This window comes from Neovison vison, chromosome 6 (genome assembly GCF_020171115.1).
Source record: "Neovison vison isolate M4711 chromosome 6, ASM_NN_V1, whole genome shotgun sequence".
NCBI lineage: Eukaryota > Metazoa > Chordata > Mammalia > Carnivora > Mustelidae > Neogale > Neogale vison.
Genome location: NC_058096.1, coordinates 102276062 through 102303647, shown reverse-complemented (window position 1 = coordinate 102303647; position 27586 = coordinate 102276062). Strand labels below are relative to the sequence as shown.

At 40.4% G+C, this 27586-nt stretch overlaps 2 protein-coding genes across 2 annotated transcripts in view; both read right to left on the bottom strand.

Moving 5' to 3' along the window:
• The window catches only part of KCNMB2 (potassium calcium-activated channel subfamily M regulatory beta subunit 2), a 239000-nt gene that overhangs the window by 20415 nt on the left and 190999 nt on the right, over positions 1-27586 (bottom strand). Inside the window, exon 2 of the mRNA XM_044251819.1 lies at positions 18432-18554. Within this exon, the coding sequence (XP_044107754.1) occupies positions 18432-18487 (56 nt within the window). The 5' untranslated portion in view covers positions 18488-18554. The remainder of the gene's footprint in view (positions 1-18431; positions 18555-27586) is intronic.
• On the bottom strand, positions 24586-27042 carry LOC122910108 (nuclear mitotic apparatus protein 1-like). Its single transcript, XM_044254819.1, has 2 exons — positions 26966-27042; positions 24586-26027 (listed from the first exon to the last, which is right to left on the bottom strand). The coding sequence occupies exons 1-2, from the start codon at positions 27040-27042 to the stop codon at positions 24683-24685; spliced, it is 1422 nt and encodes a 473-aa protein (XP_044110754.1). The 3' UTR covers positions 24586-24682.

Genomic DNA, 27586 nt, shown 5'->3' with positions numbered 1-27586 from the left:
TTTTGTAAGTCATTCTAAAGAGATTGGCCTTTATCTTGTAGTTAAATGAAAGCTGTCAGTGACATCATCAGAACTGAGTTTCAGCATGATCACTATGGCTGCAGTGTGGAGATTAGATGAGAAATGGAACAAGACAGATCAGAAAGAACCAGGGAATTTTTACTGTAGTGCTGGCAGAGGATGATGAGGCCTGGATGTAGGATTGAGGTGGAATAGACGGAGAGAAAGGGATGTATGGAGAAATACGTGGGGATAAAACTTTAGGGTTTGGTGATTGATAGAATATAGAGGATGATGAAGAAGTCAGAGGGATGTAGTTTAGCTTTATGCCCAAGCACTTGGGTTGGATCACTTCAGAAATGGTAGAAAGTGTTAAAATAGGGATTCTTATGTCCTTACTCTTTCAGGGTTTCCAAGAGGGGAATTTTCTACTCTGGCCAAGAAGGGAGAGGCCTTTGGTGCCTTTATAGCTTCTCTCCCTCACAAGCATAGTGTCCTGAGCTCAGGTGGAGGAGTGACTAATTTGATTGGTGTAATGGGCTAGAACCTGACAGTCAAGGGGCCAGGTCTATCTTTTGGGTGAGTTTGAATATCATTGTTCATGTATGGCACAATTTTTAAAAAATCCTCTTGGGCTTGTCTTTGTTCAGGCCTGGTATGCCTTGGCCTTCCTTTCTTCAGGTAGTAAGCCCCAGTTGGGGAAAGTGGTGTTCACAACCTGAGACTAAGTGGTTAGTTAGCTGGGCCCTTTCATGCCGAGCTGTTTTTAGTGCTGTATTTCAGGCTTTGTACTAGGAAAGCTTGCACTTTGGGAGTTACTGTGCCACTGCTAACAGAGCTTGTATTTCATCTCCCTTGGTTCTTTGCATTTATTCTCTATAAATCTACCTGAGAGGGGGTAGGGAGGAACATAAGGGAATGAAGGCCAGAATGGTTCAATGAAGTAGAGGTCTCAGGAGGAAAAGTTTGGGATATGGCTATAAATTCAGTTTTGAATAAGAGGGATGTCCAACAGTAGGTATAGAGCATGAATTTGGATTTATAAGTTTGATGCAGATCTAGCCTTGGTATGTTCCAGAAAAGCAGTATGTTTGAGATCTGTTGAGGCAGTCTTGGCTTCATGGTTAACTATGAATCAATATGGTGGCTATAAGTCTACATTTATAGATGGTGACAGCAACAAATAGTGGATATGTACAGTCTTTATTACATGTACAGGGAGCATTCTGTCCACATCTTATTGGTGAATGTGAGTTATTAATAAACAAAGCCAAATCCAAGTAAAACAAAGTTCTGATAATAAATCTACAAGGGCAAATCCAAGTATAACAAAATATCTTGCATAGGAAATGATTTTCAATTGTCCAATAAAACTTTTTTTCCCCAAGCAATAGTTGGCACAATATAATTTTATTTTGAACTCCATATTTGGATAATTTCTTCTTCTTCTTCTTTTTTTTTAAAGATTTATTCATTTATTTGACAGACAGAGATCACAAGTAGGCAGAGAGAGAGTGGGGGAAGCAGGCTCCCTGCTGAGCAGAGAGCCCAGTGCAGCACTTGATCCCAGGACCCTGAGATCATGACCTGAGCTGAAAGCAGAGGCTTAACCCACTGAGCTACCCAGGCACCCCTTGGGTAACTTGTTAAAATTTTATATTAGGACTCAGCCTATAGTTCATAAACAAATTATTTATAAGATTATGTGATAACAAACATGACTATAAAGAGTAAAGTGTGTAAGATTTTTCTCCTTAGTCTTCCCTATTTAAATTCAGGTTCCTTTGGTCATTAACCTGCTGGCAAAAAAATACTCAGGTTAAGACAGGGTAAAGGTCATTAATTCAAGATTTCCCTGGTCGTTAGCCTGCTTGGGGAAAAAAAAAAATTAAGTTGAGGTAGGGTAAATGTTACTTATTAATTCATTTGTTTATTTTTCAATATTTTAAAGTCCTCATAAGATGAAACACATGGTGCTGAGTTCTGGGGATACAAAATGACTGAGACATCCTAAGGGGGCTGGGTGAGAAACCAATGCAACTAATTTGAGAGTAGAAAAGGGAAAGCAAGTCAGTGTTCTGGGGCCATTTGCCAAAGGATCAGTTACTAAATAGCTAATTCACTAAGAGCCAATTTGCTGAAGGATCACTTTGCTAAATGAATGGTTTGCCTACTTTATTACATTTACACACTTAACAGACATTTTTAGGAGTATTGTCTTAAGTATAGTAAATGAATATGAATACCTTTTTATGGGTGTTGTTAGATCACATTCAAAAAATAAATTTTTCTCATGAATATATTCTCTTAAGCTGCATTGTAACATCTACTCAACTTTTTTTTCCCCAAAGCTAAGCTTCTTAGGGAGACTGAGTCTCTTTATAAATATATTCTTATGAATACATTCATAGATATATCTTTATTAACTATGTGTGTGAGTAGATACAGATATAATAAAACAGATATAGCTAGATATAGATAATAGATATAGCAAAAATTTAGTGTTTCATTTGGGAGAATCTCAGTTTATACTGATTTTTTTTTCAAAACTTAGAGTCATTTGCTGTTTTCCTAATATTTTAACATCATTGAGATTCTTATGGCAAATTTCATACTGACTAATTTGATAGATTTGTCAACTTTATCAGTTAAGCACTGTTTCTTTGAACAATTCATAAGGTTATGGTAATTAATTTTGGCAAGAATTTTAACAGCTTTTTGAAGATTCTGTGACGTTCCATTTGAAACAGTTTTTTTTTTTTTTTTTTTTGTCCTTGTAACATCATCTTACAAAATGTTTAATTAGGGGGCACCTGGGTGGCTCAGTGGGTTAAGCCTCTGACTTCAGCTCAGGTCATGATCTCAGGATTCCGGGATCGAGCCCCGCATCAGGCTCTCTGCTCGGCAGGGAGCCCGCTTCCTCCTCTCTCTCTCTCTGTCTGCCTCTCTGCCTACTTCTGATCTCTCTCTGTCAAATAAATTAAGAAAAAATTAAAAAAAAAAAAAACCAAGACAAAATGTTTAATTCATCTCTGCTCCGTTTCTGCTACTGCAACAGGAGGGATCTGGGTAGGAATGGTGGGACTCTCTGCTGGGAGAAAGCTGAAGTTGAACTATGCATAATGCACAATTTGGCAACCTGCTAACCCATAGAACTATGTAGGGTTACAATGATCATATTGAGTTTCTGGCACATGGCTAAATTGGAGAAATTCATGGAAATAATTGATGGGCAATTTCTATTTTTATTTTTTTTATTTTATTTTTCGGTAGAGTAGCTTCAGGCAAATTGTCTATCACTGTATTGGGTATTCCTTGAACTGGGCATTCAGCAGACGAGTGATAGTAAACTGTCCCAGGGCTATGCTTTATAATCAGGACAGTGGTGTAGAAGTTTGCCAATGAAGGAAGGCTATAACTTGATTTCAGCAGTAATGATTAAAGGTCCTATAATAGACTGAAGTGAGGTTTTGATGAACAAACAATTGAGAAAGAGAAGAGTATCCAGGCAGAATGTGAGAGATTAGGAGTAGTTGAGGTTGGTTGGATTCTAGGATCTGGTGGGTGGGGGAGGCAGGCCGTAAGCTGGTCAGATATGCAGGGGGCCAGAGATAAAAGGATCTTGTGTGTCTTCTAAGTTAGAAGGACCATTAAAAGAATTTACGGAATGAAATGATATAATTACATTTGTATTTTAGAAAGATCACTCATGTTAATGTGTCTGGGCATTTAAAATGTTTATGTCTGGAGGTAGAGGCTGATTCTGAAACTCTTCCAGTGTTTCAGGTGTTCGATAAGAGGAATGGAAAAAAAAGGAGTGGCAGAGGAGATGAAAATTTAGATCTACGCACCATTTGTGTCCAGAATAAGTAACACTGTGGGTTTTAATGAGACTCTTTCATCAGAGAAACAAAGACAGCAAAAGTGCTAGAATACAGAGAGGGAAGGAAGATAGGTCCAGAGCTGTGAGAGGGGTGAGAAGGCCTGGTGAGTGTGGAAAAGAGAAGTAGGGATGATGTGAATAAAAGCAAAGAATTCTGTATATCTGAAGTTACTTGGGGGAGACGCTTCAGAAACTCATACATAATAATTAACATACCGAATATTTATATTTCTGTCCTTTTGGCCTAATGAATACTGAGCAGATTAGGAGTTAGAGCCAGACCATATTCATCATTGTAGTCTCGTTCTTTTGCATTTATTAGGGTCACAGACTATGTTCCTTTTATGTGGGCTAGAAACGGTTACAACATGCTTAGTTTGTGAGGTAGGAGGAGGTATAAGGAGGCTAAATGGCCGATTGAAACTAAATAAATCAGAGCCATGGCTAGAACAGGCTCCTGGCTTTTTTTCCTATCAGTGCCCATTAAATTCTACCACCAACAAATGTAATATTCTTTCCAGAAAAACTTCAAGCTTTCCAAGCACTGTGAGCTCTCATTTCCAGACTTCAAGGAAAAGAATCTTCTGTTAGATCCTATGGGGGTGAGTGTGTGGGGCAGTGAATTCCTGATGCCAGTTGAACTGAAATGAGCAGAGTTGCTATATATTTCTGCTCTAGGAACACTAAACCAGCTATCTCACATGGCAGAACTGGGAGTGGCATTGATTAAAACAGCCATTGTTCTGCCTTTTGTCCACCAAAATCTTCCATGTTTTTAAGATGGCTTCTTCATATGTGTATCTTTTTCTTTTTAGTTCTAGGTTTCATGTTTTTCCCTTGAGCTAGGAGATGTATTTTTATGCAGTCCATTTTGATTAATTGAATTATTATTCTGTTTCCAATCTTTTAAAGTATACATTCCATTAGGGGAAATATGCTTTGAGTTTGAGAACAAATGACAGTCACATTTAATATAGTAATTAATATGATAGGTTTTGTCAATGAACCTAACATTATTGTGAACTTACTAATCAACAGGACTTCCCAGGAAGTCTTATAAGATTATTTTATGAATAATAGACAAAAGATGAAAGCAAAATTATGGAAACAAAAGAAAGAATTATTGCTTTTCAGTTCTGCCTCCAACTTATCAGGTCACACAATTTCCCAGTGATATCTTAATTTTTAATTCTTATTTATTTTTTACCTGATCTCTTAGCATATTTGAAGTCCTCAGTGAAAAATATAGATGGAAAGGGAAAATTGTGTGAATCATTAGGTAAGTTAGGATATCCTTATAACCTAAAGCACCTTTGAGAAGTATTGCCTTTATATTGACCACATTATTTGGCTCTAGTGCAATAATGTTATAAAAATAGGTAACAAAAGGGGTGCCTGGGTGGCTCAGTAGGTTAAAGCCTCTGCTTTCAGCTCAGGTCACGATCCCAGGGTCCTGGGATCGAGCCCCGCATCGGGCTCTCTGCTCAGCGGGGCGCCTGCTTTCTTCTCTCTCTCTCTGCCTGCCTAGCTGCCTACTTGGGATCTCTGTCTGTCAAATAAATAAATAAAAAATCTTTAAAAAAATAGGTAACAAAAAATAACTAGAATAGCCCTATATAGATCGGAGGGGGGACAAGATGGCGGGGTACTAGGAAGAGGCGTCTTTTCAGCTGGTACCCCAAAGTGAGCTGATTACCTACCAAAGAACTCTGATCACCCATGAAATCAGCCTGAGATCAGAATTATACACGTCTGGATCTCTACAGGGGCAGAAGCCGCCAGTGAGCAGGTAAAGCGGAATGGGAACAGCGGACTGAGATCGGAAGATAAACAAAAGGGGGAGGGAGCCACCAGAGGCGACCGGTGGGAAAGTAATACCCCGATACGAGCGAGAGTGCCCTGCGTCTGGGGACCAGCATTAACTCGGAGACTGGTTGAAAGCACTCCAAAAGAGCAAAGGATCGCGGGGGCAAACTGTGGGAATCGGGGCGGCTAGGGACAGGGGCTTGAGTCCCCGGTCCCAGACGGCCTCCCCAGCGCGGAGGCAGAGAGAGTGCGGCGGAGAAACCGGCTCCTGGTCCCTAAGCCGCCAGCGTGCCCCAGAGCGCGGGGTTCCGGCTCCTGTGAGGGGATGGGAGCCGGTCTGCAGAACGCGCGCTAGCCCTACCACAAAGCTTGAGATGCGCGTGCACGTCGCTCCAGCTCTCCTGGGTTTCTAAGGCCCTGGGGCGCTTCTTGACCCGGGCCATTGTTTCAAAGTCTAAGCCTCGCGCCCGCGAAACTCTTCCCCGGACAGAGGCGCGCAAAAGCCCAGCCTGCGGCTTACGGACCAGCGCCCCGTTCTCAGTGCCCCAGACGCGCGCCTGACCCACAGCCACCTCTGAAAAGAGGTGCGCGCAAGCCGGGCACTCCCAGCCCCGGCCAGCGGCAAAATCTCAGTGTGCGATCGCTGCTTGGAACCTCTCTGGCGGTCAGGAGCTCCCAGACAGCCGCCACTGCCTTGGCTTTGGGGACGAGCAAAAGATCCTGCGCCCCCAGGGTCTTTAACTTGGAACCTGCACTGCCAGCATCCAAGGGGGAATTTATTCAGCTTCTGCACCCAGACTGAAACTTCTGAGACGGAGATCAGGAAGTGTTCCAGGGTGCACCTTGACTGCACCAGAGTTGATACATCCAGCTACATCTGTTCAGTCTTCTCCCACCAAAATGACTAGGAGGAGGAATGCCCAACAGAAGAAAAATACAGAGGATGGACCTTCCGCAACAGAGCTAACGGCTATCAACATAGACAATATGTCGGAAAGAGAATTCAGGCTAACAATTATCCAGGCAATAGCTAGGTTGGAGAAAGCCATGGATGACCAAACAGAATTGATTAGAGCCGAACTGAAAGCGACCAGACAGGATGTTCACAATGTTAGGGCGGAGCTTAAAGCTACCAGGGAGGAGGTCCACAATGCTCTCAATGAGTTCCAATCCAATCTAAACTCTCTCAAAGCTAGGGTAACTGAGACAGAAGATAGAATTAGTGATCTGGAAGACAAACAGATAGAGAGAAAGGATCAGGAGGAAGCCTGGAACAAACAGCTTAGATCCCACGAAAGCAAATTAGGGAAATAAGTGATGCCATGAAGCGTTCCAACGTCAGAATTATTGGAATTCCTGAAGGGGAGGAGAAAGAAAGAAGTCTAGAAGATGTCGTGGAACAAGTCCTTCATGAAAACTTTCCGAATCTCGCGAATGAAACCAGCGTTCATGTACTAGAGGCTGAACGGTCTCCACCCAAGATTATACACTCCAAAAAAACATCACGACACCTGATAGTCAAATTGAGAAATTATAATTGTAGGTATAATCTCTTGAAAGCTGCCAGGGCAAAGAGGCTCCTTACTTACAGAGGGAAGCCCATCAGAATAACGTCAGACCTGTCCACAGAGACCTGGCAAGCCAGAAGAGGCTGGCAAGATATATTCAGGGCACTAAATGAGAAGAACATGCAGCCAAGAATACTTTATCCAGCAAGACTGACATTCAAAATGGATGGAGAGATAAAGAGTTTCCAAGACCGGCAAGACTTAAAAGACTATGCAACCACCAAGCCGATACTGCAGGAAATATTAAGGGGGGTTCTATAAAAGAGGAAAAATCCCAAGAATAGCATTGAACAGAAATATAGAGACAGTCTACAGAAAGAAAGACTTCAAAGGTAACTCGATGTCAATAAAAACGTATCTATCAATAATCACTCTCAATGTGAATGGCCTCAATGCACCCATAAAACGGCACAGGGTTGCAGATTGGATAAAACGACAGGACCCATCCATATGCTGTCTACAAGAGACCCATTTTGAACCTAAAGATACACGCAGACTGAAAGTGAAGGGGTGGAGAAGCATCTTTCATGCCAATGGGACTCAAAAGAAGGCTGGGGTAGCGATTCTCATATCAGATAAATTAGACTTCAAACTAAAGACTGTAGTCAGAGATACAGAAGGACACTACATAATCCTTAAAGGGACTATCCACCAAGATGATCTAACAATTGTAAATATCTATGCTCCCAATATGGGAGCAGCCAATTACTTAAGAAAACTGTTAATCAAGATAAAGAGTCATATTGATATGAATACACTAATCGTAGGTGATCTTAACACGCCTCTTTCAGAATTAGACAGATCATCGAAGCAGAAAATCAATAAAGAAACAAGAGCATTGAACGACACATTGGACCAGATGGACCTCATAGATATATACAGAACATTCCACCCTAAAACAGCAGAATACTCATTCTTCTCAAGTGCACACGGAACCTTCTCCAGAATAGACCACATACTGGGTCACAAATCAGGACTCAGCCGATACCAAAAGACTGAGATTATTCCCTGCATATTCTCAGATCACAATGCTTTGAAACTGGAGCTCAATCACAAGGAAAAGTTCCGAAGGAACTCAAACACCTGGAAGCTAAAGACCACCTTGCTTAAGAATGCTTGGATCAACCAGGAGATCAAAGAAGAACTGAAACAATTCATGGAAACCAATGAGAATGAAGACACTTCGGTCCAAAACCTATGGGATACAGCAAAGGCGGTCCTAAGGGGAAAATATATAGCCATCCAAGCCTTGCTCAAAAAAATTGAAAAATCCAGAACACACCAGCTGTCTCTACACCTTAAAGAACTGGAGGATCAACAACAAATCAAACCAACTCCACACATAAGAAGGGAAATCATCAAGATTAGAGCTGAGATCAATGAGGGAGAAACCAGAGATACAGTAGAACGTATCAATGAAACTAGAAGCTGGTTTTTTGAAAGAATCAATAAGATCGATAAGCCACTGGCTACACTAATCCAAAAGAAAAGAGAGAAATCCCAAATTCATAAAATTATGAATGAAAGGGGAGAGATCACAACTAACACCAAGGAAGTAGAAACAATCATCAGAAGTTACTACGAACAGTTATATGCCAATAAGCTTAGCAACCTTGATGAAATGGATGCATTCCTGGAAAAATATAAACTACCAAAATTGAACCAGGAAGAAATCGACAACCTGAATAGACCGATATCTAATAACGAGATTGAAGCAGTGATCAAAAATCTCCCAAAAAACAAGAGCCCAGGACCTGACGGATTCCCTGGGGAATTCTACCAAACCTTCCAAGAAGAAATAACACCTATTCTCCTGAAGCTGTTTCAAAAAATTGAAGCAGAAGGAAAACTTCCAGACTCTTTCTATGAAGCCAGCATTACCCTGATCCCCAAACCAGGCAAGGACCATACCAAAAAGGAGAATTTCAGACCAATATCACTGATGAATATGGATGCTAAGATTCTCAACAAGATCCTAGCCAACAGGATCCAACAACACATTAAAAAGATTATCCACCATGATCAGGTGGGATTCATCCCTGGGCTACAAGGATGGTTCAACATTCGTAAATCAATCAATGTGATACAACAAATTAATAGGAGAAGAGAGAAGAACCACATGGTCCTCTCAATTGATGCAGAAAAAGCATTTGACAAAATCCAACATCCGTTCCTGATTAAAACGCTTCAAAGTATAGGGATAGAGGGAACATTCCTGAACCTCATCAAATCTATCTATGAAAGACCCACAGCAAATATCATCCTCAATGGGAAAAAGCTTGCAGCCTTCCCGTTGAGATCAGGAACAAGACAAGGATGCCCACTTTCACCACTCTTGTTCAACATAGTATTAGAAGTCCTAGCAACAGCAATCAGACAACAGAGAGAAATAAAAGGTATCCAAATTGGTAATGAAGAAGTCAAACTCTCTCTCTTCGCAGATGACATGATTCTTTATATGGAAAACCCAAAAGACTCCACCCCCAAACTACTAGAACTCATAGAGCAATTCAGCAGCGTGGCAGGATACAAAGTCAATGTGCAGAAATCAGTGGCTTTCTTATACACTAACAATGAAAATACAGAAAGGGAAATTAGAGAATCGATTCCATTTACTATAGCACCAAGAACCATAAGATACCTGGGAATAAACCTAACTAAAGAGGTAAAGGATCTATACTTGAGGAACTATAGAACACTCATGAAAGAAATTGAAGAAGACACAAAAAGATGGAAGACCATTCCATGCTCTTGGATCGGAAGAATAAACATCGTTAAAATGTCTATACTGCCTAGAGCAATCTATACTTTTAATGCCATTCCGATCAAAATTCCACCGGCATTCTTCAAAGAGCTGGAGCAAATAATCCAAAAATTTGTATGGAATCAGAAGAGACCCCGAATCGCTAAGGAAACATTGAAAAACAAAAATAAAGCTGGCGGCATCACCTTACCTGATTTCAAGCTTTATTACAAAGCTGTGATCACCAAGACAGCATGGTACTGGCATAAAAACAGACACATAGACCAGTGGAACAGAGTAGAGAGCCCTGATATGGACCCTCAACTCTATGGTCAATTAATCTTCGACAAAACAGGAAAAAATATACAGTGGAAAAAAGACAGTCTCTTCAATAAATGGTGCTGGGAAAACTGGACAGCTATATGTAGAAGAATGAAACTCGACCATTCTCTTACACCGTACACAAAGATCAACTCAAAATGGATAAAAGACCTCAACGTGAGACAGGAATCTATCAGAATCTTAGAGGAGAACATAGGCAGTAATCTCTTCGATATCAGCCACAGCAACTTCTTTCAAGATACGTCTCCAAAGGCAAAGGAAACAAAAGCGAAAATAGACTTCTGGGACTTCATCAAAATCAAAAGCTTCTGCACAGCAAAGGAAACAGTCAAAAAAACAAAGAGGCAACCCACGGAATGGGAGAAGATATTTGCAAATGACAGTACAGACAAAAGGTTGATATCCAGGATCTATAATGAACTCCTCAAACTCAACCCACACGAAACAGACAAACACATCAAAAAATGGGCAGAAGATATGAACAGACACTTCTCCAATCAAGACATACAAATGGCTATCAGACACATGAAAAAATGCTCATCATCATTAGCCCTCAGGGAGATTCAAATTAAAACCACATTGAGATATCACCTTACACCAGTTAGAATGGCCAAAATTAACAAAACAGGAAACAACATGTGTTGGAGAGGATGTGGAGAAAGGGGAACCCTCTTCCACTGTTGGTGGGAATGCAAGTTGGTGCAGCCTCTTTGGAGAACAGTGTGGAGATTCCTCAAGAAATTAAAAATAGAGCTTCCCTACGACCCTGCAATTGCACTCCTGGGTATTTACCCCAAAGATACAGATGTCGTGAAAAGAAGGGCCATCTGTACCCCAATGTTTATAGCAGCAATGGCCACAGTCGCCAAACTATGGAAAGAACCAAGATGCCCTTCAACGGATGAATGGATAAGGAAGATGTGGTCCATATACACTATGGAGTATTATGCCTCCATCAGAAAGGACGAATATCCAACTTTTGTAGCAACATGGACGGGACTGGAAGAGATTATGCTGAGTGAAATCAGTCAAGCAGAGAGAGTCAATTATCATATGGTTTCACTCATTTGTGGAGCATAACCAATAACATGGAGGACAAGGGGCGTTAGAGAGGAGTAGGGAATTTGGGTAAATTGGAAGGGGAGGTGAACCATGAGAGACTATGGACTCTGAAAAACAGTCTGAGGGGTTTGAAGTGGGGGGGGGTGGGAGGTTGGGGTACCAGGTGGTGGGTATTATAGAGGGCACAGCTTGCATGGAGCACTGGGTGTGGTGAAAAAATAATGAATACTGTTTTTCTGAAAATAAATAAATTGGGGAAAAAAAAAAAAAAAAAAAAAAAAAGAATAGCCCTATATATGGGAATAAAAATAAGTTCCAAAGAACTCATGGGTCATAGACTAAAACATGATAAATTAGGATCTATTTAGGGTTAAATGATAATAAAAACACTATAGAAGGACCAATGGGAGGTGACTAAATCAGTACCTAGTTAGACATGCATAATATTAAATGCTTATATTAGATAATAAAGAGGCCTGAAAGTTAATATGCTAGGCATCTAACTTAGGGAGTTATAAAAAGATTCAGAGAATATATTAAAAGAAAACATAAGAGGGAAATAATAAATAATAGAAGGTGAGTTATATTAAAGCAACAATGAACTCAAAATTAATTTTTTGAAATGACTAGTGAAAAAAATCTCTGACAAGACTGATCAAGAATATAATAGAGAAGGGCCAAACAGATATTAATAATTAAAAAAACAAATATATACAGCATGGATTAGATCTGATTTCCATTAGAAAAATAATGGAAGATATTTAAAGCAACTTTATATCAAGATATTTGAAAACTCTGAAATACATAATTTATCGAAATATAGAGAAAATTCTTACAAATATATAACTTACTGAAACTGATTCAGAAATAAGTAGAAAATCTAAACAGTTCTAAAAATATTACAAAATAGAATAATAAATTTAAAATATCCTTATAATGGAAGTACCAGGTTCTGATATTTTATAGGTGAGTTCTACCTGTATTATACAAATCATTTGGAGTATAGAAAAGTTGGAATGCTATCCAACCTATTTATGAGGTTAGCAAATTTTGATGCCAAAAGCAAATCAGACAACACAAAAAGGAGAATTATGGACCAACTTCATTCATAAACATAAATGCAAAAATTTAAAAAAACAAGTTGGCTTACTAAATCTAGCAATACATAAAAGTGAAAACACATCATAATCAATTTGGGGCTATCCCAGGAATATAATGTTGGTCATCATTTGAGTATCTATTAATGTTATATATTATATAAATATATTAAAGGGTTACCATCCTATGAAGAGAAACATATTTGATAATACTTAATATCCATTCTTGATGAAAACTCTTAGTGAATTAAAAATAGATAGGAACATTTTTAATGTGATGTATAATATAGGGGAAATAGCTACAGTAAACCTGATATTTAATGGTGAAATGTTTAAAAGACCCTCTGTATGAACAGGAACGAAGCAGAGATGTTACACTATTATCTGTTTTATTTAATATATGGCATAGCATAATATGGTAAGAAAAATAAATAGTTTATTTACTGATAAAAAAGAAACAAAAATATATTATTCACTAATGATATGACTATGAAGAAAATACAAAAGAATATAGATAAATTGTTAAAATTAATTAGAAAATTAGCATAGTTGAAATGAAAGTTGATTTATCATTTCCCTTTCCATGTGCCTGTAAAAGTAGAAAATACAATTTGAACATTAAAAAATTGGTACTTAGGAGTACTTAGGAATAAATCTAATGAAATATGTACAAATTCTTTTTAGAGAAATTATAAAACTTTATTGGGAGACATTGGGGAGGACAAATCAATGTAGAGATTAATTATATTCAGAGAAAGACTTGATACATAAAGATACAAATTTTCCAGAAGATGATTAATAGATTTCATAAAATTCCAGTAAAATTTCAAGAAATTCAATAAAAATTTCAAGCAGGTTAGGTATAACTTGACAAGGTGGCTCTAAGATTTATATGGAAGTACAAACATCTAAGGATAGCAAATATACTCCTGAATACAAATGACCAGGTGGGTGACTTATCCTATCAGGTAGCAAGGTTGTTACAATGATAAAGTTTGTAAACTCAAGTGCGTGTCTGTCTGAGGTAGGCAAAGTTGACCAGTGAAACAAAGTGGATATTCAGAAGCAAATCCATGTATATGTGGAAACCTCATATATAACACCTGTGTGCTTTTGAGATGACTGGGGAAAGGATATCTCTTCTAATAAAAGGTGCTGGGCCAATTGGTTACCCACAGAGGAAAAAAGAATTGGATGCCCACTTCACAAAACTTAAAAGTCAACTTCAGGTGATTAAAGATCTAATTTTGAAAGGCAAACCTACAAAATGGTTTAAAGGGACTGTGAACTTGGAGTAGGAAGTGATTTCAAAATGTTCAAAAATTGCTAACTTAGAATACGTTAAAATAAGAACATATGTTTATGAAAAGGCATCATAAAGAAAGTAAAAGCAAGTATCAAACTGGGAGAAGCTATTTGTGCACAATAAACAGACAAAAGGGTCAATATAAATATAAAGTTTTACAAAGAATTCCTACAAATCAGTAAGAAAAAGCCAAAAATATCCAGTAGAAAAATTGACTACATATCTGAACAGACACTTCACAGAAAAGAAAGGAAATGGGTTGTCTTTTTTAAAAAATTAAATTAAATTAAAATTTTTTCAGTGTTCCAAAATCCATTGTTTATGCACCACACCCAGTGCTCCACACAACACGAGCCCTCCATAATACCCACCACCAGGCTCACCCAACCCCCCATCTATCTCCCCTTCAAAACCCTCAGTTTGTTTCCCAGAGTCCATAGTCTCTCATGGTTTTTCTCCTACTCTGATTTACCCCAACTCACTTCTCCTCATTTGAGAAATGGGAGTTGAAAGCACAGTACCCCCTCAATGAATGAAAATTAAAAATCTGAAAACCCTAGGTGAGGTTGTAGAACTATGAAATCACATTAACGGCTGCTTTGGGAAGCAATGGCATTAACTGGTAGAGTGGAAGCTATGCAGACTTTTGAATCAAATATTTCTAAATTAGGTACATATCCTAATAAATATTTGTACAAAGCATACAAGGAGATTTGGACAAGAGGGATTCTAGCGGCATTGTTGGTGCAAAAAGAACTAGAAATGATGCAAATGTCTATTAGCAATACACTGGGTGAATAAATGGCACTATAATTATATAATTGCATACTGCACAGCAGAGAAAAGGAGCTATAGCTACTCACATCAGTGCTGATAGATCATAGAAACACAATATTTGCTGAAAAACATCAGGAGCAGAATAATCCATAAGCCATGATTACATTTGTATAAACTCTCCAAACATTCAGAAATAAACAATATATTGCTTGAAGACTCAAATGTGATAAACGCATGAAGAAAAAGCAAGAGGATGATAAATAGAAAATTCAGGAAGGTGGTTATCTCTGGATAGGGGCTGGGACAGGGAGAAGGGTACTGTTAGGGAAGTAACCTCAAGGGCTTAAAAAATTCCGATTGTTTTATTTTTTTAACTTTAATGAAGGGTACTCAGATGCTATTGTATCATCATCCTTTGTGTCTTAACATGATAAAAATTCCTTTATATCAGGTCACTATTAATAGAAACCATCCAAAGAATATTTGATAAAAACTCAGCTGTAATGTCCTTAGCCGATAAATTCTCTCTTCTTTAAATTCTGAGTTAGTTACTATTGATGCTGTTTTATTTTGCTGCCCGCAATTTAGGGATTAAACTAAGCTCACCTTACCAGTTTTTTCAGAGACGAAAATGTATTCCTTCATACTGCTCGTGTGTGGAATGGAGGATAAGGATAGAAATCAGTGTTTTGTGCATATATATAGCAGATGATCAGAACAAGTGCTGCTGTTGAATTCAACGGATGAAAAAAAATGCAAAATTGATTTCAACTTCCCTTGAGCCATAAGACATTTGGTTTCAGAATTTCTGGTGGACTTTTCCTTCCACATGTTTCTTCTGCCTGTCTGTAAGCTACTTCCTGATATTCTATCTTTTGAGAAATCCTAGGGAAGACAAAATCTTGACAAGTTTGGCTGTGGTCTCAAGAAGAGGGGGTGTGGAAGGAAGCTGGGGATTTTGGCTGCCTGGACTCTGGGATTGCTGTAGGAGCACAACTGAAAAAGCCAGATACAGAGAGGTCAGGTTTGCAGACTAAGAAAGTGGAATAATTACTAGCAGTTCTGGGCAGTGCTGCCAGAGAACCTAGTCAATTTATTTCCAAATAATTAACTTGAGGACCTTAATTATCTAGACTCATTATCAGGCGTCATCACCTTCATTAACACCATGATTACTGCTACTAAGAGCATCTTAATCACTTTCAAAATCCGAGTCCTGTCCTACAAGAATCTATGAATTAGGCAGTGAAGATGAAGGTGCGGTCAAGGGAGAGGTATAGACGGATGAGCCATTCAACTAAGGAACTGGCTTAGTGGCAGATTCAGTTGCTGTATTCATTGGCTGTTTTTCCATTTGTCTTGGACTTTCAAGCCTAACACCATGCAGATTGATTTCAAAGGCCTTAAAATTTCTACTCCGTAAATGAAGCTTGCTGAAAATTATTTCTCATAAGTCAATATTTTAATTATTTTAAGTCTCGTAGTTGTTGAAATCATATTTGAAAATAAAAAAAATAGTAATTTAAGAGTTCATATAATATTAATGGTGTAGAATATGAAGCTAATTATTGGTTCTCTTTAACTCAACAAACATTACCAATATATCATATCCACATGTTTACTATCTCCATTGATATGCAATTTTCAGCTGTAATTTAACACAATCTCTCCCCTGCAGGCTTGGCCCTTGACTGTTGCTCCAAGTATCTCATGTTTGAAAGAACCTATGGAAACTATAGGTTTCTCAAGGAAGAGAATCGGACCTTGAGTTCGAATTCTGATTCCATCACTGGCTAGTTGCTGGACCCTGGAAAGTTATATAAAATCTCTGAGCCTCAGCTTCCAGATCTGTAAAATGGACACAATAATATTTACCTTATAAATTAAGAAAGCACTTTATGTAAAATATAATTGCTTCTTAGGTGTTAATCTTTTTGTAAGTTATATGTATCTCAAAATATAAATTAAGAGAGTACTTTATGTAAAGTATAATTGCTTCTTAGGAGTTAATCTTTTCATAAAAGTTACATGTATCTCAAAATATACTTAATTAAATTATTCAGTGACAATAAATAGAAGGTGAAATAAATCACACTTCATCAGCTCTGATGAAGCCTTCAAAACCTCAGACAGGCTAACCATTGAAAGTCACAATATTGCTACAGGGCAACAAAATCTCTGCCATTTTTCACTATAGCTGTCAGAGAGTTTTGTTTTTGTTTTTGTTTTTGTTTTTTTTTTTACTTGGGAAATGAGATTAAATGCAAAATATGGAATTTTCAAATGACAATACCAAGTTTTAGTCTTATAGTAAGATCTTGCTGAAAGAGGATTCACTTACTTGGCTTGAAAGCAAATGAAAAATAACTTGATTAAGCATTGAGTAAAACTATGTGGAAAACTTGGGATGAACAAAGATAGGGAATTTTCAGTTGATCTTCTTGTGTTGTGATGAGCATTAAGACTTTGTTCAAATGCTAGTTGCTTTCTGGGCTGTAATTTTACTAAAATACCATATCATTATTTTTCCCATAATTAAGATAGTATAACACATTTACAAAGAATTTGGAAAATGGAGAAGTGATAAGCATGTTTTTCCTTCCAGGCTTTTTCATATATATCATATATATATATATATATATGATAGATATATATATATATATTCAGATATATCATATATATACATATGTGTGTGTATATATATGTGACTGCAATCATAGTTTGTACATAATTTTTCAACTTCATTTTTCAGTTACTATTATGTCAAAGCATTTTTAAATGATATATTACATTTCATGATTTATTTAACAGATTTTCTATTATGAATACTAAAGTCACTTCTAAGCTTTTGCTGTAATACATAGTTATTGTGGAGAATAATTTTGCTTTCAGAAATTTCAAAGGGCTTCCTCTATAGGGTAATATGGACTTTAAAAGGAAAAATAAAAGTACCAGTTCTGAAAACTGGTAAACCTCCCTCAGGTCCTTCCTTGTGTCCAGCACCATTTATTGAGCCTGGTTTCCATCTGATCTGCAGGCAGGGGAACCTTGCTTAAGTTGCAGTGTGCTGGTATAGACAGTGGTGTGTTAAACTTCACCAAATGCAAGTAAGAGTATAAGGACAATGAGAAAAGAGAGAAGCAGAATGAAACAAATGGAGAGAAAATGAATATTTTAAAATGGCCAGAGAATTTTATGAATGCATTTATTCCCTAAACCCAGGTGGGGGGTGGGGTGGGACTGTGTAATTGTCGTTTTGTCTTTTATGAACATTGGCCTTTGCCTTTCAATCTTTCTTCTCATTCCTCCATTCCTCCCTTACCCCCAAGCTATTCTTCTAAGGACTTTGAGGGCTCCATGGACTTGTCCATCTTCTTTTCATCCTTGCATAATTTTGGCTTTCTTTCCCTGCTGTATGTCTTTGAAATGCAGTTTTCATCATTTTGGTTCAGTATTTACTGAACATTTACTGTGTGAGGGTACAGTGATGGGACTGGAAATTCAATGGAGAGTAAACCACAAAGTTTGTGCTGGTTAAGGCAATGGTGGGAGGCTATGATGGAATGGATATTTGAAAGCAGAGCTGGAGCTAGACAAGTGATGAGTGGGTGTGGATGTACATGAGTGAAGGGCATTTCTGACAAGGAAGGCTTTGCAAAACTGCAGAGTGTGCTAGGTTCTGGGGAAGGCCAAAGTGTCCAAAAGCCTACTCCCTCGGTGTACAGCCCACCCCACATTAACACTTGTAAAACATAAAGCTCCGTTGACTCAGGCTTTCATACTGGCATGCTGTCTGAGTAGTCAGGCTAAATGATTCTGAAAAGCCACCCAAACCCCTGTGGTTTACCTTTTCTCATCATGTCTGTAAGATGAAGAGCTCCGGCCACTGGTCCATATAAACATCTTAGAGGATGTTGGTCCAGGGGCTTCTTTCCTTATGGTGGAAGTCCTGGAGGAATGGCGGAAAGACCTAGAAAGGGAACACGCTGAGGTTAAACATATTACCTTAAGTTTGGGGACTTTGTATCAACAGCAACCAATAGCTTCAGTGGACTGACTCTTAAATCAGGTCAGGTTTCTGTTGTTCAACCCTGGGTGCATATTAAAATCAACTGGGAATCCTTTAAGAACATGGAAGCCCAGTCCCTTCCTCAGGAATGTGCATTCAAATTTTCAAAAGGTTCCTCATTGTTTCTTTCTTTCTTCTTCTTCTTTTTAAATTTTTATTTATTTTTCAAATTTCTTTTCAGTGTTCCAGATGCATGGCTAGGGTTGAGAGCCACCACAGTGGGGGAAACGGCTTTCTTATTGACGTTTAGCATAGCATTCCTTCCCCACAAATCCAGTTTTGGAAGGGCTTCACACTGTGGTACACAAAATTTTTCTAAAATTTTGGTTCAGATGTAGTTACTAAAATTCTAGTTCTCCTTTCCTTTTCAAACTGTTTTCCTTATGCTGACAGGTCTATGCTCTGCTCTTGCCAAAGCTGTGGATTTGTTCCATGGCGGCTGAGTCTCTGTGGAAGTCACAGAAGCAGAAGCAGAAGCAGATACTCTCTGGCTCCTGGAGCCTAGATTTTAGGGTCCAGAATCACAACTTAGGGGAAAGTTGTGTTCTCTTGGTTAGGATTCGGCTTATGGGTTAAGTTTTTTATCTCCAAGCCTGGCACTAAAAGTAGTTAGATATTGTTATTGATTTTCAACATAATAATCATTTTCTAGAGATTTAGAAACATGAAACATAATATCATAGAAATCACTTGCATCTGAAAGTTAAAATAGGATTGAGCTAATAGAACAAAGGAAGGAAGGAAAGTGATTTCTTCATGATGTGCAATCACTTGTGGCTTTCCTTTTGGTTGAACATTGTATTAATGGGAAGCATGAGACTGGAAATATTAACTTTTATATTATATATTAGCTACTACATGTCAGGCATTTTGCATATATTATTTATGCGTATATAATGAGATATATATGTATATATTTATGTTGTGCTTATATTATGAAAGCTGCAAGGTGGATGGTGCTATTATTTCCAGATTACAAATGATGTTTCCAGGAGATTGAGATATTTGCTCAGATTTAGAAAAATGAAGCCATGCTCCAAAACCAATGTCTGCCTGCCTCCAATTTTCATGCTCTCTGTAGGAAGACATATTATGTTCTTAGTCCAGTGATTCTCAAACTGTAATGTGCATATGAATTGCCTGGGGGAATCTTATAGCAATGTGGATTCTGATTCAGTGAGGTCTGGGATGGTACCTGAGTTTCTGCATTTCTAACAGCTCTCTGGTGACGCTGATGTTGAAGGTCTGCAGAAATCTCTGAACAGCAAGGGCTCAGGACAATGGACTTAGAGTTAGTGGTTGGCTAGAGACCTGATTTTGTCACTACCTAGCTGTGTGGCCTTAAGAAAGTCACTTAACTTTGCTAGAGCTTGGTTGCTTTTAATCGTAACATAGAAAGTTGGAAACAGAGAACCTTTACGATTGCTCTCAGCTCCAATATTTTGTGATTCAGTAATGGTAGAATGAATCTAGCATATTCAAGGCATTGTGTACTGCCTTTCAGGACTAGATTTAGGAACAGATATCCTTCTGCAACCCTGAGGTCAGCATTGGTGATAGAAGGAACAGAGGCCATGGAGGTAGCAGGGGCTTGGTAACCCATATATATGCAAGAATTCATCCTCCCATCTCCTGTCTCCTAGGACAAATGGTAGGAATTAAAGGATATACCTAAATGGATGCTCTTACCAGTTTTAGAAGGACTTAGAAGTCGAATCTGCTAGCTCTCTAAATGACTTGGATCTGAGATATTTTAAGTTAGTTATGCTTCTTTTTGAAGATTTTACAATGTAGCAAAGAAGATAAGAGATTAAATCCATTATTAAAGCCAGTTAGCCTTCAGGAAATAAGAATGATTTGACTCTAAGTTGAATGATCTACTTCATAAGAATGAGGATTGGATTAAACTTCCAGGAAGTCCTTTCAACACTGACACTGGTGGAATCTTCTGCTCACCTTGGTCACTCCTGAAGGACTAAGGTTGTGGAGTAGACAGAAAAGTGACACACTCTTGAGTTAAAGTAAAGCAATAAATTACTGAGGTCCTGCCTTGCTACTGGTTATTAACCAGCATTTCATAGACACACCATACATATTATAAATGCTTTGAAATCATTCCAAGGGAAAGAAGCTGCAATGATTTTAATATACTTAGGAGTATTTCACAGAATGTGTCATTATTCTAGCATGGCACCTTTGCTCTGTTGTTTTAAGAGGATATGGAGAGGGGGAGCTGAAAGATGTATTCATTTTAATTAGCTGTCTAAAGCTTGTTGGAAAGGACTTAACGACTCTTCAGGTTGGTCCAATAAGTGGATTTGGAGTTTCCCCAGCCCAGTTTTCTTTCATAAAGATAAACTCTTAGTTAAACCCTGCTAGGTTTGTTGTTAATTAAAATGAAAGGGAGTAGCTGCTTTAAGGACAACAGTATAAAGATTCTGTGGAAGTTGAAAAAATTTCTAGGCTTCAAAGAAACACCCAGGATATGTTAATGGAAACTGTTTGGAGGTTTTCTTGGGCTCAAATGCAGTCCTCCTGAACTCTTAAATAATCACCTCAACTCCCACTCACTTTTTAAGACAAGAAACTTCTTTTTTTTTTTTCCCAATTTATTTATTTTCAGAAAAACAGTATTCATTATTTTTTCACCACACCCAGTGCTCCATGCAAGCCGTGCCCTGAAGAAACTTCTCATTTGAGTTGGGATTAGGAAAGTGATAAAGAGACAAAAAAAGCACTTTCTGCTCTTTTGTAATTTGGAATGCTATCATCACCAGGGATCTGTGTCAGCCTTGGCACGGGCTGTCGGCAGCGGGAGGCAGCTTGGATCCAATCCCATCATGTAGTGACCTAGGACTCACAGGGAACCTAACAGAGCCATGACTATAAGGCTGCAGACGAATGTGTTCTAAAAACCAGCAACCCCAAGAGAGGCCATCTCAGCCTTGATGAAAGAGGTTGTCTGCGAGACTGTAACAATTTCTCTGTGTCAAGAACCTATTAAGGGCCTCTTTCCATAGCTCAAGTACACCCCTCGTGGGTCTTGACCTCCTTGACTTAGTTTTTGCTTAAATAATGGATTTAATAATGGATCTCTCTGCCTCCCTTTTGCACCTAGTGAATGAGAGAGCCTTTGTTTCTAGGGCCGACTCAGAGGTCACCTCTTCTATGAAGCCTTTCTTTGACTCAGGTTTGCAGCTTCCTCCTTTCTGCTCCCAGTATCCGACCGGTATCCCGTTCTTGGTATCCGACCCCTGTTAGAGCAAAGCAGGCTCCACTTTGCTTGTAGGCAAATCCACCTCCCCTGCAGGCTGCGAGCAATGCAGGGCAGGACTAAACCTATGCACCTTTATGGCACAACGCACCTCCCACAATGCCCCCCTGGTTATGTTGACTGACCCACCATCTAACTACCCATTTCAAATGTGATTGTTGATATGACTTTGGCCTCCCTGTTGCTGAGTGCTGTTGTGGCTCCTTTCTGACACTTCCCTGAGCTCGGGATGTCCTTCCCTCTTCCCACTGCTACCTCTTCTTACTCCTTCTCCTCACTGTCCTGCTCCATCTGTCTTTTTTCATTGACTTGGGCAGATAGTTTCTATTGCTCTCTAAATTATCATCCAGTAAGCTTTCCTTTAGAAAGGCAGTGTGGTCCCAGGAAAGCCAGATAGGCCCATGCATTTGTTTGCATCCTGGCATCACCACCTACCAACTGTGTGACTTTGGACAAGTCAGTTGAACATCTCTGTGTCTTCTTTTCCTCAGCTGTAGAAATGGGAATGGTAACATTTGTTTTTCTGGGTTGCTTGGAGGACTGATGAAATAACAGATGCAAATTACCTAAAGTAGGATCAAGGCACATAGTAGGAACATGCTAAACATCAGTTTTTTTCTTTTTTTTCCCCTTGGTTATTTTGAGAGCAAATGAACTGGATTTTATCCTTTTATTAAAAAGTCCAATTAAGTTGCTTGGTACTTGTACATTGAGACTATTGATTTCTTTTTTCCCCTGTGGGTCAGTGGCGCTCAATAGAGGAAAAATAATTTTCTCAGATGCCGAGATAATCAAATCTGAAGTATTTCCTCATTCACATTAAGTTCTGATACCTATCCTGAGCAAGAAGAGCAGAAAGAGAGTGTCCCTGAACCTGGCCACATATTACAATCACTTGGGGGAAATTTCCAAAAGTGCTGGGTCTCCAGCCAAGCCAGTAGGACTTCTGGGGTGAGGCCCTGGCATTGGAATTTTGAAAAAAGCTGCTCAGGGATTCTGCATCGCTGAAGCAGTCAAGGTGAGAAACACTTGTTACAAACTCTCAGGTTCTGATATCATTTCAGTTGAATCCGTTATGGGGACTCCTCCTGTCTCTAGATGCTTAAGCGGGAGAGTAACAGTTCTGAGTACTACTCTGTGCAGTGGCTTCTCCACTGGTACCCGTGCTGAGGCCTTGAGGTGACCGTGCAAGGACGAGTGGCATATGAGGCAGGGAAAGAGCATGCAGATGCAGTTTTCTGGTGTCAGTGGCCTTGAGCTACGCATCTGGGATGCTCTTAATGCACTCTGCTTTATTAAACAGCAAGCAGGAGCCAGCAGAACTATTTAACACATAATTACATGCCTAATCTTGCGTAAAATTATAACACTAATGACATCACAGCAGCAACTTAAAAGGTCACTCTGAGCACAAAAATTTAGGAATGCTTCTCATTTGTGAGACTTTATCCATGCAGAAGTCAAATTATATGTTCTCCATAGGAACTGAGTTGTTTTGGCCTCAGGACCTTTGGAGGGAGAAACCAAATGTATGGTAATAATTTTAGACCTGGTGATTGAATTTAGAAAACACTGGTCCATCTTAAAAGCAGTTTTAAATATCTTGCGGATGTTTCTTTTTCCCCCAAAATAAATGACTACGTCTTATTTTCATTCATTTGGGCATCCTTTTGATGGCATTTATTAAGTGTCCTGTAGGTGCCAGGCACTGTACTGGGTGCTGGTGGCACCAAACCACTGTATTTACTTCTAAGGAATGCACAGCCTATGGAGGATTCAGAATAACAAATCAACATTTGCACTCTCAACTGCTCTTTCTAAGGGGTGCTGTTACTTCCCAGCGGGCATATCTAATAGTTACTTGTCTCTTCACATCTTATTTAAATTTCTCAGCTTACTGAATTTGATCCTAATCATTGTTTGTCATTTCCCACCTCTAAAAATTCTTTGTAACCTTGACTCACCAGAAAATGTTCTCTTGTTTCTCTTTCCCACTCTCTAAGTGCTCCTTCCATTTCTTTTTTTTTTTTTTTAAGGGAGAAAAATAGACTTTATTTACAAGTAATAACATTTAGAAAAGATCCATCCCTGGCCCTTAAAAACCTTCCTATCACTCCAAATCCCATCCCAGTGTTAAGTCTGGGGAAGGTGGGGGATGAGCTGCAGCTGAAGGCTGCCCCCTGCCCCTGCTGCCGCACCCAGGCGTGGGGCCCATCTGTTCTGGAAAAAAGGATCTTCTGGGCATCCAAGCCCTTGGGTGGATGGGAGCACCTATGGGTGCACCCACTAGGTCAGTGCCCAGTCCTGGACTTAAAAAGCGCAGGGCCCTAGTGGGCCCAGCCACCAAGAGCAGCAGGGACCAGGACCTGCTCCTCCAATGGTCCCTTCTGGATCCAGAGGCTGGGGAGGACTGACTTGGGCCTCAGGCCCAGCCACTCAAAAGCCAGCCTCAAGTCTGTTTGTGATGAAGAAGTGACTTCGCTCTAAGAAAACATGAGGAGGCAAGGTAGGGAGAAGACCCAGACTCTCCAGGCCTCCGGAGCCAACTCTGAGGACACATCTGTTCACCTAGCGAAGGCTCCGGTGAAGATCCAGGTACCAGGCCGGGGTGTGGGCACGCATCACTGTCTCTAGGGGTCTGGCCACTGTTGGCTGGGAGCTGAGAGAAGGCACTGAAAGGGACAGTAGAAGGAGAAGGACCAGGCGAGGTTGGCATTGAGGACACAGGTGGGGGCCTCTCACTGGTCCTGGCCTTTTAGTGCTTTGCCTTGCCCTTGGCCCGAGGGGTGGCAGTGGCGGCAGCGAGGGCAGCGGCAGTGGCGGCATTGGCCGCGGTGGTAGCAATGCGCGGAGAGCGGCGGGTCCCACTGCGGGTGTTGGGGGAGGCCTTGGACAGAGCTTTTTTTGAGGCTCCCCTCCGCAGCAGGCTGTTCCCGAGCTTCTTGGGTGTGTTAAGGATGCTGAAAGCCATGGACTGGCGGCGGTCAGCCTGTTTAACAGCCGGAGCAGCAGCTTTCTTCTGGGCCTCCGTAGTGCTCTGTTTGCGCCCTTCGTGTCGGTCCCGGGGAGTCATGGGGCGTGGGAAACAGCTGGTGGCCTTCTTAGACTCTGGGGTACCAGGACCCTGATGGGGCTCTGAGGAGACCCGTTTGCGCTGCTGCCGGGTGGTGATGCCTGTGCCCTCAGCTATCTGGGCTGGCTGCATGCTGGCTCGGCGCAGGGTCTCCCGGGGGTCACCAGTTTTCATCTCCTCATCTGTGATGGTAGCCAGGCTCAGAGAAGGCCTAGACTCCAGGGGGTAGCAGGTCTTCAAGTGAGGGGGGCACACCCGGTTGCGCTGCTGCAACTCTGCGATGCGGTTCCAGTCGTCCAGCTGCTCGGGCTCATCCTGGCAAGTGCCCATGTAGAAGCTGTTCCTTCCTGGAGGGACCCCACTGGATATACCAGCCTGGGAGCGGCGAGCAGAGCTGCGAGTGGTGGGTCGGTACCCAGGTAGACTGAGCAGAGCCGAGTTGCCATCATCAGCAGAGCCCAGGCGGGCTAGAGACTGGGTAGAAGACGTGGCTCGTGGGCCAGCCTGGGAGGCAGGGGCGGACTGGGTGCTGTAGAAGGATGAATTGGCGCTGTCCGGCTCTTCCACATCTAGCTTCTTGGTCATGGTGATATTGATGATTTGCGTGGTACGTCGACGAGCAGAGCGGGTCTTCCGGCCTGAATCCAGGAAGACGTCCCCCAAGGAGTCCAGGCTGCTCTCCAGTGGGGCCTGACCCCGAGCTGGGATTGGGGTGAAGTAGAGAGACTCCAGGGATTCTACCTTGGGGGGCAGGCGCTGGGAGATGGGTGAGGCTGGCTCTCCAGGGATGCTGGTGCCATCTGGCTGAGTTCGAGGCAGCTTGCTGGTGATGGTGAGGGGAGTCCCCTCCTCACAGCTCAAATCCAGGCTGTCCACACTCAAGTCCAGCTGAGGCTTAGTCTGGGGCTCCCGGCTCTTTAAGGCATCAGTTGCCACTTGGAACTTGCCCAGATCTTGAAGCTGCTGGTCAGCGTGGGCAACCTGTGCCTCCAGGCTGCGCACCTGGGCGGTGAGGTGGCTTCCATTTCTTTTTTAGGTGCCTGTTTCTCTGTCTGCACCCTAAATGTTAGTAGCTTTTGGGAGACTACTGAAGACTCTTGAAAAATCTCCTGACAATGCCTTCTAACAGGAACGTGGAAGAGCTTTCTTCCCCAGTTTGAAGTCTGAAAGACTGAGGGAATGTCTCTGCTTGAGGCTCAGTGGTGGAGGTAAAGAAGTGTCCTACCAAATGCTAATGGCCTCTAAGAAGAATCAAGTAAGAGAAAATGGGTTCTGTGAATTTTTATTGCAGACTATTTTTCAACAGCTGGGTTGACAATGTATGGACCCCTCTGGCTGCAGATGGGGGTTGGAGTTAGCTTCGACCTCGCTCACATATGCGGGCCAACTGTGATGTAATCAGGATGTGTTTGACTTCTGCTTCAGGAGGACGTAGCCCCAGTTAAATAATGGACCTGTCCTTCAGCCTGCTGCTGACTTGGCTCATTGAGCTTAGCAGTTCAGAGGCTCCAGGCTTCTAGTTTTTACTCTGTAGCTGAGTAATTGTATGAAAGAAGGCAAAACACTCAGGTTTTCCTCACTGTTGCTACCTGTGAAAGGATGACTGTAGAGATGAACTCTGTTCTTTTAGGTAATTTAGTATTCATTTCTCCATTAACAAAAACTTATTACTGGAGATGTAACATACAACAGGCACTGAGCTGGGTGTTGGGGATATGTTGGTGAACACAACATATATGCCCCTTCTTTTGTAGATGTTATGGTCAAGATGAGGGGATGGGCTGGTCAGACAGGTGTACATGGGGGCCTTTAATATAAGATCGTTGTGCATGTGTGTAATGAATTAAGTTTTGCATCACATCTACATCAGAAATGACTATCTCAGGGCTTGGTTGAAAAAGCTTTGAAATTCATTTCAGGTTGAAATCTCAGCTCTACAACGCAGTAATTATAAAACCTAAATACATTGTTAGACTTCCCTGAACCTCATTTTCCTCATCAAGAAAATCAGAGTAATAACAGATATCATAAAGATTCGCCATGCAGATAATTTGAAATAATGTATGGCATTGAGTAGGCACTCGGTAAATGTTAGTGTTTTTCATTTGGAGGAAATAGTAGAAATTTTTCCCCCAAATTGCCGTACCAATACATCAAACCATTCTGCTTGAGTCATTTAAAAAGAGTCTTATGCAGAAATGGAATACACATCTCTACATGGGCTTAATTAGTCCAGTATTCCATAATTCATTTCTTAATGAGCTTTTCAAGCGGATAATCACAACTGATGTTCAGTTTGATTCCTTCTATGCTACATATTTAAAACCAGTTTAATTGTTAAACATTCACTCTGTTGGGCATCACACATACACAGCTGGTATAAGAAAACCTGCTCATAACTCACGTGTGCCTCAGACTGGTACAAATGACATATTTATGCTGAAACCATCCATCTCTTCTTGGTGAATGTGGTTTAATTCTTCTATTTCAGTTGAAAATCAAGGATGCCAAACTATAGTAAGAGGTATTTTTTTTACAGAGACATGCTAGAAATGCCAATAATAAACATAAAGATACGAGATTCTT